The sequence below is a fragment of the Ailuropoda melanoleuca genome, chromosome 2 (genome assembly GCF_002007445.2).
Source record: "Ailuropoda melanoleuca isolate Jingjing chromosome 2, ASM200744v2, whole genome shotgun sequence".
Lineage (NCBI taxonomy): Eukaryota > Metazoa > Chordata > Mammalia > Carnivora > Ursidae > Ailuropoda > Ailuropoda melanoleuca.
The window spans coordinates 173,759,962-173,774,778 of NC_048219.1; the positions used below are offsets into that span (position 1 = coordinate 173,759,962).

Sequence of the window (14,817 nt, forward strand, 5' to 3'; positions counted from 1 at the left end):
AATTTTCAAGATGTTTATAAATGTCATATCATGCTATTGATCTAGCTATTTTAAGATTGAGCAAAAGTTAAAGAGCTGTGTTGGGTTCACCAAGAAAATATTCTGGGAATCAGCTTGTGAGCATGCACTCTGCAAATCTGGCTTGATAACTTCGGTTTTGGAAATCTCACCTGGTATGAATTGAGGGGGTGCCTATGGAGAAGTAGTTTTTCAGCCCCATTCTGAAATTCTGTCATTTGTGATTCATTATTCTGTGTTACTGTTGCTCTTCTCAGGCATCCCCTTTAAATAATGGAAACTCTCTGGTGTGGGGATGCTATGGGGAGCAGTAATGATTGAGTTAGTCGTAGTGACAGATAGCTGTTTTTTGCCACTAGAGCTGAGCACAGAATTAATTCATTTTACTTTTTTATGCACGAGGCCAATTTTATCAATCAGTACTCTTTCTTTCTTTCTTTCTTTGCTTGTTGGTAAGAGTCCAATTTTATTTGGTGGGTGGAGGAGGAAGACTTGGCATATTTGCTGGAGATGTCTTTATATACTCTGTTGGACTCTTGGTGGAAAATAATAAGAGGAATTATGCATATTTCAGCAATAGAAAAAACTGCACTGCTGAATGTGGACAAAACAAATGCAAATTTATTTCATCCCTAATAGAAATGTGAGGAATCTAAACGGTTTCTTTTTTTGTTTGTTTAATGCCATTATATATAATTTTCATTTAAAGCTATGTAACAACCTTTGAAGAATTGACTGATATTCTTTATAGGAAGAAATAAAATAAATCATTAAAGGCAAGGGAAAAAAAAAAGAAAAACATGACCCAAAGAGTTCAAGATAAATATATTACTTCCGGTTATCTTTGGACTTGAACTTGCATTTTTGCTAGTCTGTAGTCATAATTACAGGTGTGGTGGCTCTTTTCAAGGCATATTTCCTAAGTGTGTCTGGATTGCTGCTCTTCAGGTTAGGATTTAATCATTTAAGTTAGTGTGGCTGCTGATACAGTAACATAATATGGGTTTTGCTTCAGATAGTTATTACAATAATAAATGTCTTACTGAAGATCTGTTTATTTTTATTTTTTTCTTTTACTGCTATCGCACAATTACGGGAAAATGTTCTAGCGAGCAGCTAGAAAAATCTAAGGGTAAGAATTGGCTTAATGTTATATGTACAGTATTTCTCCACCTAACTCAAGCTTCATACTTATGTTTTTAACAAAATTGCAGATCACAGAGAAAATGCGTAGCCTTTCACCATGCAGGTAAACATTAATATGATTTATCTTTCATAAAACTCACAATTAAATATATTTATTTAAAAAGAACATCATGCACAGTTCTAACTTAGAAAAATGGCTTATTTATCAAGTACTTCCACTCTGAGGCTGAATGCACGCTTGCACATAAACAAATGAGCAATTGATTTAGGAACATAATCTTGGCAAGGAAAATGAAAATATACGTTTCCAAAACAAATAGCAACAAACAAATTCTTCTGCTTTTGCCTCAATTTTTTTCATTCTTGCAAGACTAAAGGTAAACACCAGAAACTTGGGTGTTTCAAAAGCCATCAGGAGCTCAGCAGCCATTCCTTGGGCAAGGCCTTTCCAGACTCCCAGGGGCAGCGGGAAGCATTTCTCCTGAGCCCGGCCTTTTCTTGCATACATTTCTCCATGGCACCTCTCACAGTGCCGGCACATCGATGGCTATTTGTTTGCCTCCTAATATACTCTGACCTCCCTGAATGTAGAGATTCAATATTTTATCTCTCCCTCATTAAAATAGGTAGAACAGAAAAAAAATAAAATAGGTTAAAAGCAGAGAGGGAGGCAAACCATAAGAGACTCTTAACTATAGGGAACAAACTGAGGGTTGCTGGAGGGGATGTAGGTGGGGGGATGGGGTAACTGGGTGATGGGCATTAAGGAGGGCATTTGATGTAATGAGCACTGGGTGTTATGTGCAACTGATGAATCACTCACTAAATTCTACCCCTGAAACTAATCATCTACTCTATGCTAACTAAATTGAATTTAAATAAATAATTTCAAAAAATAAAATAAAATAGGTAGCACAGAGCCTGAGACACAGCACATGTTCACTAAGTGTTAAAGCACTGGTGTGAGAATGACAGTGAATGTTGCCCCACCTTCACCATTCATAATTTCCTACTCACTACAAATCCTCAGTATGTTTGCTACACCTGCCATGCCCATCGCCATCTCAAATTATTGCAGATGCAGTTGCCCTTGCCTATAGAACATCTGTCAACTCCTTCATCCATATGAAGTTGAACTTTCTTTATGGCTCTGTTCTCATCCCTCTACTGCCATAGTATTTCTCCACTACGTCCACTCACATTGTTATCTCTTTTTTCTGACCTCACATTGCACCACATAGCTTATCTCTCCATAAAATGTTTTGAATTGCTCTCTATCATTGCATTGCCTCAAATATTGTTTTGTAACTTCATGAGCAACACTGCCTATGTAGAAGTTTCTGTGATGATAAAATGTTCTGTAACCCACACCATCTAATACAGTACCAGTAGGCACTGGCCACGTATGAAACATGGCTAGTGCAATTGTGAATCTAAAATTTAATTTTAAAAATTTTAAATTAATCAACATTTGTAATTTAAATAGTTCCATGTGGCTAGTTGCTACCATATTGGATCGAATAGTTCTAGAGCATAAAGCACGGTACGTGGCACACATCGTAAATGACTAATCATACTTAATAATCAGATTATGTTCAAGAATTTGACAGGAAGATGTTTTGCTCTGGGGTACTGTTTATCAAATATTTGGGAAGATTAAAAAATCAAAATAAGAATAGAAAAAAGTGACATCAAATTTACTGGGAAGAAAAAATGAATTTACTTGAGAGACAGAAGGAAATTTAAGTGCCATAGAAAAAACAAATTGACTAGGAAGAGACAGCTGTAAAAGTCCAAACTAATACTGATATCCAAAAGCCAGAGAAATAGCTATTAAATATACCAGCATCATTCTCTCTTCTCTAAACTCAGAATATGAATTAATTAAAGAAGATTGAAGAATAGAATGAACAACATGCAATAGATTTAATTCAACTACATTCTATTAGCAGAATTTCAATGAAAATGTTTTATTTATTATTAGATCTTCTGAGAACATACTGTTATATTTTAATTTCATTGTATTGACTATCAGACTGTTATAATTGAATTTTATTGTATTGACTATTGCTTGAAATAGCTGGCCCATAGCTATTTAGTTAGATATACTTTTACAGAAGTATTTTATTCTTCTGTGCCTTGGCTCTTTACAAATTATTTTTTTGTACATTTTAAATTCTAGTTACAAGCTGATTTCAATAACTTTGTCTTTTCTATAAAAGCTTTCGAAGTCCAGTTTCCCTTACTCATTTAATAAATATTTATTGAATGTTGTCTGTTGACTAGCCTGCTAATCTTTGGGAATGATCTGGTAAATGAGCCAAATGTATTCTTTGTCATCATGGAACATGAATCTAGCAGGAAAAAAGTAAGATTGGTAAATAAAAGCTAGGAAACATTAAAAATATTGGCAATGTTGACATGCTAAGCCGTATGGTTCCAATTATGCTCCTGGCTCCAAGCAAATGAGTCAGTGAAGAGCCCAGGAAGATCTGTGGGTGAGGGCAGACTGAGAAATCTTCATGGATGAAACTTGGCTCTTGCTGACCTATAAAGAGTGGTTGGGGGGGCACCTGGGTAGCGCAGTTGTTAAGTGTCTGCCTTCGACTAAGGGCGTGATCCTGGCATTCTGGGATCGAGCCCCACATCAGGCTCCACTGCTAGGAGCCTGCTTCTTCCTCTCCCCCTCCCCCTGCTGTGTTCCCTCTCTTGCTGATGGTTTCTCTCTGTCAAATAAATAAATAAATAAATAAATAAATAAATAAATAAATCTTTAAAAAAAAAAAGAGTGGTTGGGAGTTGGAGAGCAGTTGGGTAGGTAATAAGAATGTCAAAGGCATTACAGGTGAGAGAAACAACACAAATACAGTCTACACTAAGGGTGGGAAATAAGCATAGAGAACTATCTTGTCAACATAGACAGATATGTGATATTAGTAAATAGAGGCAGTTTATGGAGAGTATACCCAGTGTGATGCAATGTTAAGATTCCCAATTGAAAGTGATTCCTGAAGATCCTATACTTAAAGACCTGGAGCATAGGTCAGACATTAGAAAAGGAGCTACAGATTTGGGAATTATTGACTACTTATGCTGCTTGAGCCAATGGCAGTGATTAAATTTAGAGGGAGAGAGAAAGTAGCCAGACCTTTAGTCTCAAATCTGGTAACAAAAGAAAGAACCTTGGGGGGAAAAAACACCAGTAAATAATTTTTGCGAAATAAAAAGTAGGGTTAGAAGCAACTTATCAGAGCCAGAGGAAGATATCTTTAAAGAATAAAACATCACGCAGGTCATATGTTAACAGGTTGAGGAGAAGAAACTTGAAAAATCTTCCTAGATTTAGTAAGAGGAAGGCCCATGATTATTTTGAAAGAGGAAATCCATTAAGACAGTAAAGGTACAAGCTATTTATCAGAAAATAAGAAGAGACGAAGGTGCCGGGGGTGTGAAAGTAGGAAACCACGTGTTTGAAAAGGTCAGCATTGAAAATACTGAAAGATTTCCTAGAGGCTAGAAGATTTAGTGGGCTATTTATTTGTGCATTTTCAAAAGATAGAAGATCTAAACATGTTGAAGATGGAAAATAAGGAGCCTTTCGTGTTTTTGAAATTGAACAGTTCACTGGTCCTTATTGTGTCTGTTCTAAACTTGAATCTCTTTTTTTTCATTAAATCCTAGTGAGCACATTACAGAAGAAGCCCTGAGAAAGGCAAAGGAGATTGGGTTCTCAGACAAGCAGATTTCAAAATGCCTTGGGCTGACTGAGGCCCAGACAAGGGAGCTGAGGCTAAAGAAAAACATCCATCCTTGGGTTAAACAGGTAAAGGAGTTTCCCTTTCCTTGAAGGGGGAAACATAGGCACCAATTCATAGAGCCATTGCCAATAGAAAGAGGGGTGGAATTCAAAAGTGATTCTACTTGTCTAATCGATGCCCATGATGCCACCAATTTTATTTAGCACAGGATTGATTAAAACTTAAAAAGGAAAGGTTGAAGGGGCACTGGGACGTAAAGGTAAGAGTGAGTACATGGTTTTCTTTGCCTAAATGAAAAAAAATCAAATGACCTCTCCTTTACTTTTTGACCCATGTGCAAATATATCTGTGATAAGATAAATCCTTAGTGTAATAGAAGGATTTGAAATACCCTAGCATGGTGGCTGACCTCTTGAAAAGAATAGTTATCGCTTTTGGCACTAACTTTTTACAGGATAATACTTTATTTTAAGTGCCCCATCATTATGGTTCATTTAGTATTCATTGTGATAGGGTTGGGCATAATGAGCTCATCTAGTATTCATGACAATCACACAAGAACTTTCATAGGTGTACAATTGTGATTTTTTTTTTTTTTGGACTTTAGTAGAGGGATGCTTTGGCTTAAAGTACCACCAGCTGGTTTTTGTCCTTTAAAATCATTGACTTTTCTCCATGTGCTCAGGGGGCACATGCCTACCCTTTGGTCTCAAGCTTGATGCTGAATATATTCTATTCAGCAATTATCTTTCTTCCTTCTCACCTGCCTTACATTAGCCTGCCCTGTTGGCCCTGAATTCTTGCTCACTAAGCTGAGCTCCTGGCCTTTGAGAACTGAATTGATTTACTTTTTCCAAATATGTTCAATGAGACCTTGTCCCCTTTCCCTCTTCCCCATGCTTTAAGGTATTTGTGTTATCCCATTGCTCAGTGCCATAGGTAACTTAAATCCTATGCATTAATTTGCAAACCAAAGACATTCTTACATATAGGCCATTTTGCTCTGATTTGAGCTGCTTTAGACAGCTGTCTGGGTAAATCTTCCTGGTAACCAGTTGACTATGACCATTTTGCTATGTACATGAGAAGTACTGCTGTAATCAATCAGTGATGCTCTGGGGTATATATTGTTACTTATTGTTCAAATGATAACTAGATTATATCATTGTTCTTCCACCCAATCTCATTTTCAGAATTAAAAAGGAATTGAATTGTGCCTACCTTTTATTGTCTGTATCTGACAGTAGGAGGCATTAAAGGAATATGAATGCAGCACAATTTTTTTTTATTCTTGAAAAAATACAACAAAGGGAATAAAATCCCTATTTATTTATTTATTTATTTATTCATTTATTTATTTATTTTCTTTTGCAGATCGATACACTGGCTGCAGAATACCCATCAGTAACAAACTACCTCTATGTTACCTACAATGGTCAGGTAGGAACTGCCAAATTGCTGTATGCAGAAAGCTCTAGATTTAGTAAATGGTCCACATGGGGGAATATAATTTTTGTGTTTTTTGCTTATCTAATAATCTTGGTATTAAAAATGATACCATGTGGGTCAGATGTGATAATGTGTTTCCGTACTCAGTCTTTTCAGAACTGCCTTAAGATGGTGAAATCAAACAAGTAAAAGTATAATAAGGGTAACATGAACATACAATTACGGTGTGTTCTCATGGCTATTTAGTTAAAAAAAATTGAACTTATTTTTTGTGAATAAGTAGAGCTTATATGTTATGCTTACGAGTTCCCAGAGACTAGAAGAGGATACATGTCAATAAGAGGAAGGATAAGAAAGACAGACTCAGTAACAGGACAAAGAGTTTAATTAGATTGAAGAATAACATGCAATAATTTCTGTGTTTTTTTTTTTTTTCTCCTCAGGAGCATGATATCAATTTTGATGAGCATGGAATGATGGTGTTGGGCTGTGGTCCATATCACATTGGTAAAGTGATAACTTATATTTACCTAAGACTTTATAGTTTATATAATAACTTTCCATACATGTTTATTCTATTATTCTAAGAACCATGTAAAACAGATGCTGTTATAATAAATATTTTGCAAATTAAGAAACTGAGGTTCGGATAGGTAAAGCCCACGCTGATATGGCGATTAAATGGTAGAAGTGGGACTCATATGCAAGTCTCAACTATCATACCTTCCCCTGTTTCACCGTTTCCCCTTTTATGTTTTTATCCTCATGAACTAAATTGAACCTCTCACTGAGGTTAGGGAATGAATTACACGTTGACCTTTTCTCATCTGGCACAGTTTTACGCAAAGATCTGTATTTGCTCAAGAACTTCATATATCATCCAGAAATTACATTTGTAGATGAGATCTGTGAATATATCACTTCTGTTGATATTGACTGCAAAGAGCTTTTGTCATTGGTGCATAGACAGAGCATTAAATAATTTAATTAAAATGTTCTTAACAGAAATTGTTACACCTCACCCAGTCACTTAAAATGAGATATTTAATAACAATTAATAATCATAATTTACAGTTATAAAGTATATATTTAAATAGACAATGATATCTCTCAACAAGTGTATTTAACACTTAGTCTCACAAGTTATTCTAGTATGGAAATGATGAAATACATAACTTAAAATGTATGTAGTCTTGCTCTGTTACTTTAAACATAGTTTAGTTTAGGTTTTACAATTAACCAAGTGCTTCAGGATATGCAGCTTCAGCAGTCCTTGGTCAAATCTTGAAGCAAGTCGAAAGTGTTTATATCTTTACCCCTTTAGTTATCTTACGGCTAAATGGCCTGAACACCTCCACCAGGACTTATCGTTCTGTTCTGTAGACCTTTCTTTCTTCTTATTCAAATTTTACCTAATTTATGTAACAATTCTGCGTTACCTTAGGACCCAGGGAAGACTAGCTAGGCTGATAATCAAGTATATACTTAGTTGATAATGAAAATTAACATGCTACTATATTTGGATAATTATTGTTCTGATAAGAATTTTTAGGAGACAAAATCCTAATGCAAAGGATTAGTACAAATCCCAGGACTTTCAGTTCTGGGCATCCCAGTAGAGGTGATATTTTGCGGTATTTAGGCCATTATTGTACTTCAAATTACTTTTTAGAAGGTCACTCACTCTGCATGGGGTGGCCTTGCCAAACTTCAAAGGATATGCTTGGAAAGGACAGGATTTTCCAATCAATCAAGATATGTCAGAGCTCCAAGGCACTTGAGGGATCATTGGGTTTAGCCCTCAGACAGCAGAGTAAGTGGAATAACTAAAACAAGAACTCAAGTATTCTGATCACTAGCTTGACTATTTTTGTGTACTGAGGTCAGTATGTTCACTTTGAGTTCTTGTCCGTAAATGAGGGTTTTTTAAATCATTCCAATGATCTTCCATTAACTTTGAATTTGAATGTTTCAAATATGGAAATTATCTCTTGCAACACTTAGCATACAAAAGAAGCCAACATGTCAATGTTCTTTAATTAGTCCCTGTTTTTCCTACTATTATTGTAGTGTGCATCATGGATCTGAAATTTACATTTTGGAGTTTGCATAAAAATTGCAATGAAAGGGCATTAGCTTCCTTAGCCTTAGCAATATCTTTCTGCTGAGCTTTGTGTTGTAACTTCATGTTTCTTTTACCCCTTTCCCAATTTTACCGTCTCTGCAGGCAGCAGTGTGGAATTTGATTGGTGTGCTGTCTCCAGCATCCGCACACTGCGTCAGCTTGGCAAGAAGACAGTGGTGGTGAATTGCAACCCTGAGACCGTGAGCACAGACTTTGATGAGTGTGACAAACTGTACTTTGAAGAGTTGTCTTTGGAGAGAATCCTAGACATCTACCATCAGGAGGTAAAAAGAGAGGGGGGAAAAAAAGAAAGAAAGAAAAGAAAGGAAAAAAAAAAGAAAAATATGTGCAGTGCATACTTTATAGATGTAGTTATATGTATGTAGATTTATGTTGTAATTCCCCTAAGGAGAAAGAGCTGCCAATGTCTTCCACTGTCTAATTTTGTAGTGAAACTCTAAAAAAAATTATCCCAGCCTTAGAGTCTTGAGGCCCTGGCACAGAGTGATTATTATTTTTTCTAAGCATTCCAACTAGTTTGAAAACTCTTCTTGGTTAACATGTGCCAGACACATATTAACTAGTACAAGACAACCCTCCAAAATATTTTGCAGAATGATTTAATTGATCATCTAGACATACAATAAGCCACCTCTTTCTAGTTTGTGTGTTGTTGTGGTTTAATAATGAATGGTCCCCAGAGGAGAGACGTTGTTCACAAATGACCAGTTAATTCTTTGTGCTATCAGATGAAGTCATTAGTCTTCAATTTAAGATCAATGAGTTCGTTCTGAACAACATCGGTACTTTTCTAGCTTTCTCTGACAGTTCTTCCACGTGCACTCTAGTATTGAGAATATCTTCACTGTGGATTCCTATGACCACAGGTTACTATAAGTGCATAGGACAAGTTAAAATATCTTATAGTTAAAAAAAAATAACTACAGGAAAATTACAGAGTGATGTCTAGTGGTCGTGTCTTGGTTTTTTGTGTTTTTTTTTGTTTTTTTTTAAAGATTTTATTTATTTATTTGACAGAGATAGACAGCCAGTGAGAGAGGGAACACAAGCAGGGGGAGTGGGAGAGGAAGAAGCAGGCTCATAGTGGAGGAGCCTGATGTGGGGCTTGATCCCAGAACGCCGGGATCACGCCCTGAGCCGAAGGCAGAGGCTTAACGACTGAGCCACCCAGGCTCCCCTAGTGGTCGTGTCTTTGATGTCATTATAGTTAATTCCCTACCATGGAGAATCATCCCTATGTATAAAATACGGTCACTTAGAAAAAAATACTGAAGTAGGGCCACAGTACTTAAGTTCAAGTTTTGATTTGACAATTCATTGAGTTGTGCAATTTCTTGAATTCTGTGTTTCAGCTTTTTTTTTGTTGTTGTTAATGAACCAGATGAGTGTATATATGTGCTACATGCAGGTACTGTGAAGATAAAGAGATCTGTGTCTGAAACCACACTGTAAAGTGTAAAGTTCAGTGCTAGAACATGTGATGATTTTATTACACTGAAGAAAAATAGACAAACTTAGGATGGATACATTATCATGGTTGTCCATTTGGGCCTAACCCACTTATCTTTTGATATAATGAAATTGAACCCTTAGGTAGAGTATACACAATTTATATTTTTCTCTCTGACATAGTCTTTCTAATAATTCCTTAAGATTCATTTCAGGTGGGGATCAAAACAAGTGCATTCTACAAATATTTCTTGAGTACCTTTTAAATACCAGATTCAGCAGGATAGGGAGCTGTAAAACCAGGTCCCTACCTTCAAGACATTAGAATGAAGTTGAGACCCAAAACATAAATATATGAAAAATTACATAATTGCTTAAAAAATTTAACAAGGATTATAGGAATTGCAGCATTTTACACATAATTAATTATTTCCCCATGAAAGATTAAAAACTTCTACAACTGCCTTTGGATATGGTTACACATGGATATTAATGAGATCCTTTTAGAATAACTGAATTCAATATGATGGTAAAAAATAAATTGGCCCTTTGAAGTTAATTGGCATTTATAGTGCTACCATATAAGATATTTTTAAGTGTTATATTGAAGAATATAAGAACAATATTCCATTGATGTATTTGTTAGACTATCCCACAGGAAACGTTATTTTAACACATACAGATTTCATACACATATGTACATATGTGTGTATGTTTCCTTCTATGAGGTTGTTGTTTATCTCTTCACAACCTCCAAGAGACTGCCATAATCCAGCTTTGGGTGTCCCTAGTGATGCTAAAGGCACTGAGACATTCAGTAGTAAATCTGCAGAAAATTGGAAGCACATCTAAACTTATTCAAAAGCACACATTCGAGTCACTTTAGAAGGGCAATAGGCTACATAGCTACATAGGATGATAGAAAGTATGATGAGTCTCCTGGTCTGGGTCTCCTGGTCCTACTTCAGGACCCACACTATTTCCATGGCAATAAGGATGCACCTCTAAAGAAAACATAAGAGTGAGTCAGAAAAGTGGCATGCCCTGTGAGTAAAGCAGGCTGGCTCAGTCGGTAGAGCATGCACTCTTGATCTCAAGGTTGTGAGTTCAATTCCATGTTAGGCGTGGCACCTACCAAACAACAAACAAACGAAAAGGTAATTAGTCTTGATCAGAGGGGATCCCTATGCTAAAATCTCCTTCCTACTTTTTCTTTTTTTTTAATCGAAAATGTTACAGTGATATATTCTTTTGGCTGCAGACATTTTTTTATACTTTATAAAGAACAACCCTTTAAACTTAAGTCATTTATTACTTGTGATTGTGTTCATGGATTCTACTCCTTGAGAAGAAATTCGCATTTTGATTTTTTTTTTTCCCTTAATTTTGGTGTTGAGTGTGGGGAAGTGTCAAGAAAATGAGAAGTTGGTGCCTAGTTCACAATTTTGGTTAGGGCACTCCTTGTAAGGGAAAAGATGTTCTCAAGTTATTTTGAGGTATAGGACTTGAAAATTATTACATTGTTTACAGAAGTTGCAACACCGTGCTTCTCTTTTATTAGATCTATTATTAAATCTATTTTCTAGGGATGAATTATGCAATAATCTTTACAGGCTCTGACAATGAATAAGAATCCCATAGACCCTAGGGTGCCTGGATGGCTCAATCAGTTAAGTGGCCAACTCTTGATTTCAGATCAGATCATGATATCAGGGTCCTGAGATCAAGCCCTGGGTCAGGCTCTGCACTCAGTGGGGAGTCTGCTTGGGATTCTCTCTCTCTCCCTCTGCCCCTCCCCCCACTTGCTCACGTGGTCTCTCAAATAAACAAATCTTACCAAAAAATCACACAGATTCTGTCTTAACTTCACTTTACCTTTTTTTTTCTTTGGAGGCTCATCTCATGGTTTGAAAAGTTATATAAATGAGCACTAATTTTCTTCTATATCCCGGCCCCATATAAGACCCATTTTTCATTTTTAAAAAATTTCTTCATTAAAAACCAGATTGAGTCTGAAAATGCCAGACAATATCCCTGACACCTTATGATGTCCCTATCTAGTTTGAGTCCTTCTTAATTTTTCTTGATTTTACAATGAATAATTTACTGGATCATACCCCATAAAAATGTACTCTGATTAATGATATAATTGTTCTATTTTTAACACCTAATGCTATATGTATATACATATACAATGGCACCTCTCTAACACAATTTGAGTTAAATGAATGAATGACAAATATTGATTAATGTAGACAAAACCCATTAGGGAATGCATGACTCTAAACTAGAATTGGGTTTCATTCTTAGCATTTGATTTAACTGTAATTAAATATAATCTTAAGGGTCTGCCTAAAGTGTTGAAAATGTTTTACTAAAATGTGAATTACTAAGATAATTAAGCACAGTAAAGATAATAAATCAATCTCACAGACAGATGTACAAAGAGTAGAGTTTTGTAAATTAGAGATAATACACAAAATTACAAAAATCAGGGCCATCTTTTAATGAATTAAATGCGATTTCTGTTAGTAAGATAAATTTTCTCTCTTGCATTCTGTCTATAATATAGCATTTAATTTGCCCATAAAAGTCAGGACAAACCAAAGTACTAAAAATAAATTTGTGGTGTGATTGCACTTGAATGCTGTTTCAGAAATATTCTTGTGTGGTGTTGCCTTAGTTTAGTGATACCAAGTTTAAAAAAAAAAAAAATAGGAAACTAAACCAAGTAAAAAGATACAAACAAATCCAGGTAAGATCAGTGGAACTTTGGGACCCTGATGGAATTATTTTCAGCCTAAAGTATTCTGTGAAACAAATCTGAATTTTAGAATATTTTGTGTCAATGAGTTATTTAAAACTACTTAGGCTTAAGTGATTATGATAATAATGATAATTTATCCATGTGGGATACCAAGTTCTTCTCCCCAAGTCCCTGCTAGTTCTGTGCTTGGAGTTGGGGCTGACTTAAGATGGAATTCCTCCACAAAACTGTCCTATATTAACTTCATCCTACAAACATGTTCTCTTGTACTGACTTCCTTTTGCTGTGTGGGCAAAACTACACTACACTGTCAGCCATTACTCTAACACATTTTATGGATGTATTGTCTTTCCAGCGATGATCTTTATTTCTGGAGTCAATGATGAGATTAGGGCTTTGCAGAGGAAGTTTTTCTACCATTTTGCAAAAAGAATATTTTAGAAATACCTCTCCTTGAGTCCTCGAACAGTAACTACCCTTGAAACCAGATAGAAAGTAGAGTTAGCTTAAGATTCAAAGATTTGATTTATTAGTTAAACATAGCTGTTTTATAGTATGGAGAATTGAGTTCTAGTACTGGCTGTATTTGCTAGATAAGAAATATGGGCAAGTCATTTCACCTTCACCGAGCCTCAGTTTCTTTAGCTGTAAAATGGAGAGTAATAACTGTCTCAGAGGGATACAGTGAAGGTCAAAACAGATGGTCTAGGGCAAATAGTAATATCCTTAAGGGATAGTAGCAGTTTATGTTATTACTGTTTTGAAAGTTGCTAATTTGTTGAAAAATAAAAAGCAATTTCATAGAGCATTTTGAAAAATGTTAGTGTATTTATTAAAGACTTTTCACTCAACTTTGAGCTCCCATTTAATGCAATGGACCCCAATTTTTGCTCACAGGTTGATACTTCTCTTTTAATTTTAGAAATTATGTTGAAGTGTTTCATGTAAGAAATCCTTCTATGCATTTAATCAAGGAATTAGTTTTTAAGCCTCTAAAATATTAACTTGGCTAATAAACTAAAAATAATAAGCAAATAAAAATATTCTAGTATAAAAAAATCTTCTTAAAGATTTCGCAAAGATGTATATTGAGCATAAAAAATGATGAAAGAAGCTAAGGTGCACTTATAAATACGCAGAACTGTGGATTATTGTTTCCATTCTGTTTACAAGGCATTTAAGCACTCAATTGTAGGGTGTTTGCTCATTGCTCTCATTAAAGAGAAATTAACTTTATCCCTTTTAAGAGTATTTCAAAATTATTTCAAATAATGATAATATACATTTGGTACATATCTATTATTTCAGCAGTTCCAATATTCATTAGTAGGTTATTAAGGCAAATACAAATTTTTCCAAGATCAATGGTCTATCAGATATAATAATATTTTCTAATATTAATAACAATTCCTTTTTTATTCACTTATAATGCGTAAGGCCTTTAATGTTTATTATCTTATTTAACTTATATAGTGATCTTGTGAAGCAGACAGATATTATTATTCTAATTTTACAGACATGAAAACTGAATGTTGGAGGGGGTTTCACGGAGGGAATTAAGAGGGGAAGGAACTACTTTTTTTTTTTTTAAATCTGGACGTTTTGACTACTAATAGGAGATTAAGGTTAAAGATTCAGACACTGCTTGTAGGGCAAATAGTAAGGAAACAGGGACTAAAATCAGTTATTGGGTACTGTAGACAAGTGCCGATGTAGCAGTAAAGGGGAGAGGATGTAAACAAGGGAGGTAGGCGTTAGACTAGACTGTCGTGTAGAGATGGTGGCATTTAGATAAGGGAGAGGGAAAAAGGAAAGAAGCAGCCAGGGCAGGGGAAGTTTAACGAGGTGGAAAGCTTGCTAGCGGGAGTACACGTAGTTGGGGGCACTGACTAGGAGGTCTTCTTGGTGCTGGAGAAGAGTGGTGACAGAGAAGGCTGGAGACTCTTCATTGTCCTGTTGCTAGGGATGAGTTTACACTTTGTCCTTTAGGCACAGGAACTTTGGAGAACTCAAGTGTAGGAGTGACTTGGACAATCAGTTTTGTAGGATGATTAATCTGAATGTGAAGGGCTGGGGTGGAGGGG

The 14,817-nt window shown here is 35.6% G+C and overlaps 1 protein-coding gene across 1 annotated transcript in view; it reads left to right on the forward strand.

Annotated features, from left to right (window-relative positions):
• Nucleotides 1-14,817, forward strand: part of CPS1 (carbamoyl-phosphate synthase 1) — a 130,058-nt gene that overhangs the window by 83,711 nt on the left and 31,530 nt on the right. Inside the window, exons 22-25 of the mRNA XM_002922357.4 lie at nucleotides 4,846-4,987; nucleotides 6,297-6,362; nucleotides 6,815-6,878; nucleotides 8,599-8,780. Of these exons, the coding sequence (XP_002922403.1) occupies nucleotides 4,846-4,987; nucleotides 6,297-6,362; nucleotides 6,815-6,878; nucleotides 8,599-8,780 (454 nt within the window). The remainder of the gene's footprint in view (nucleotides 1-4,845; nucleotides 4,988-6,296; nucleotides 6,363-6,814; nucleotides 6,879-8,598; nucleotides 8,781-14,817) is intronic.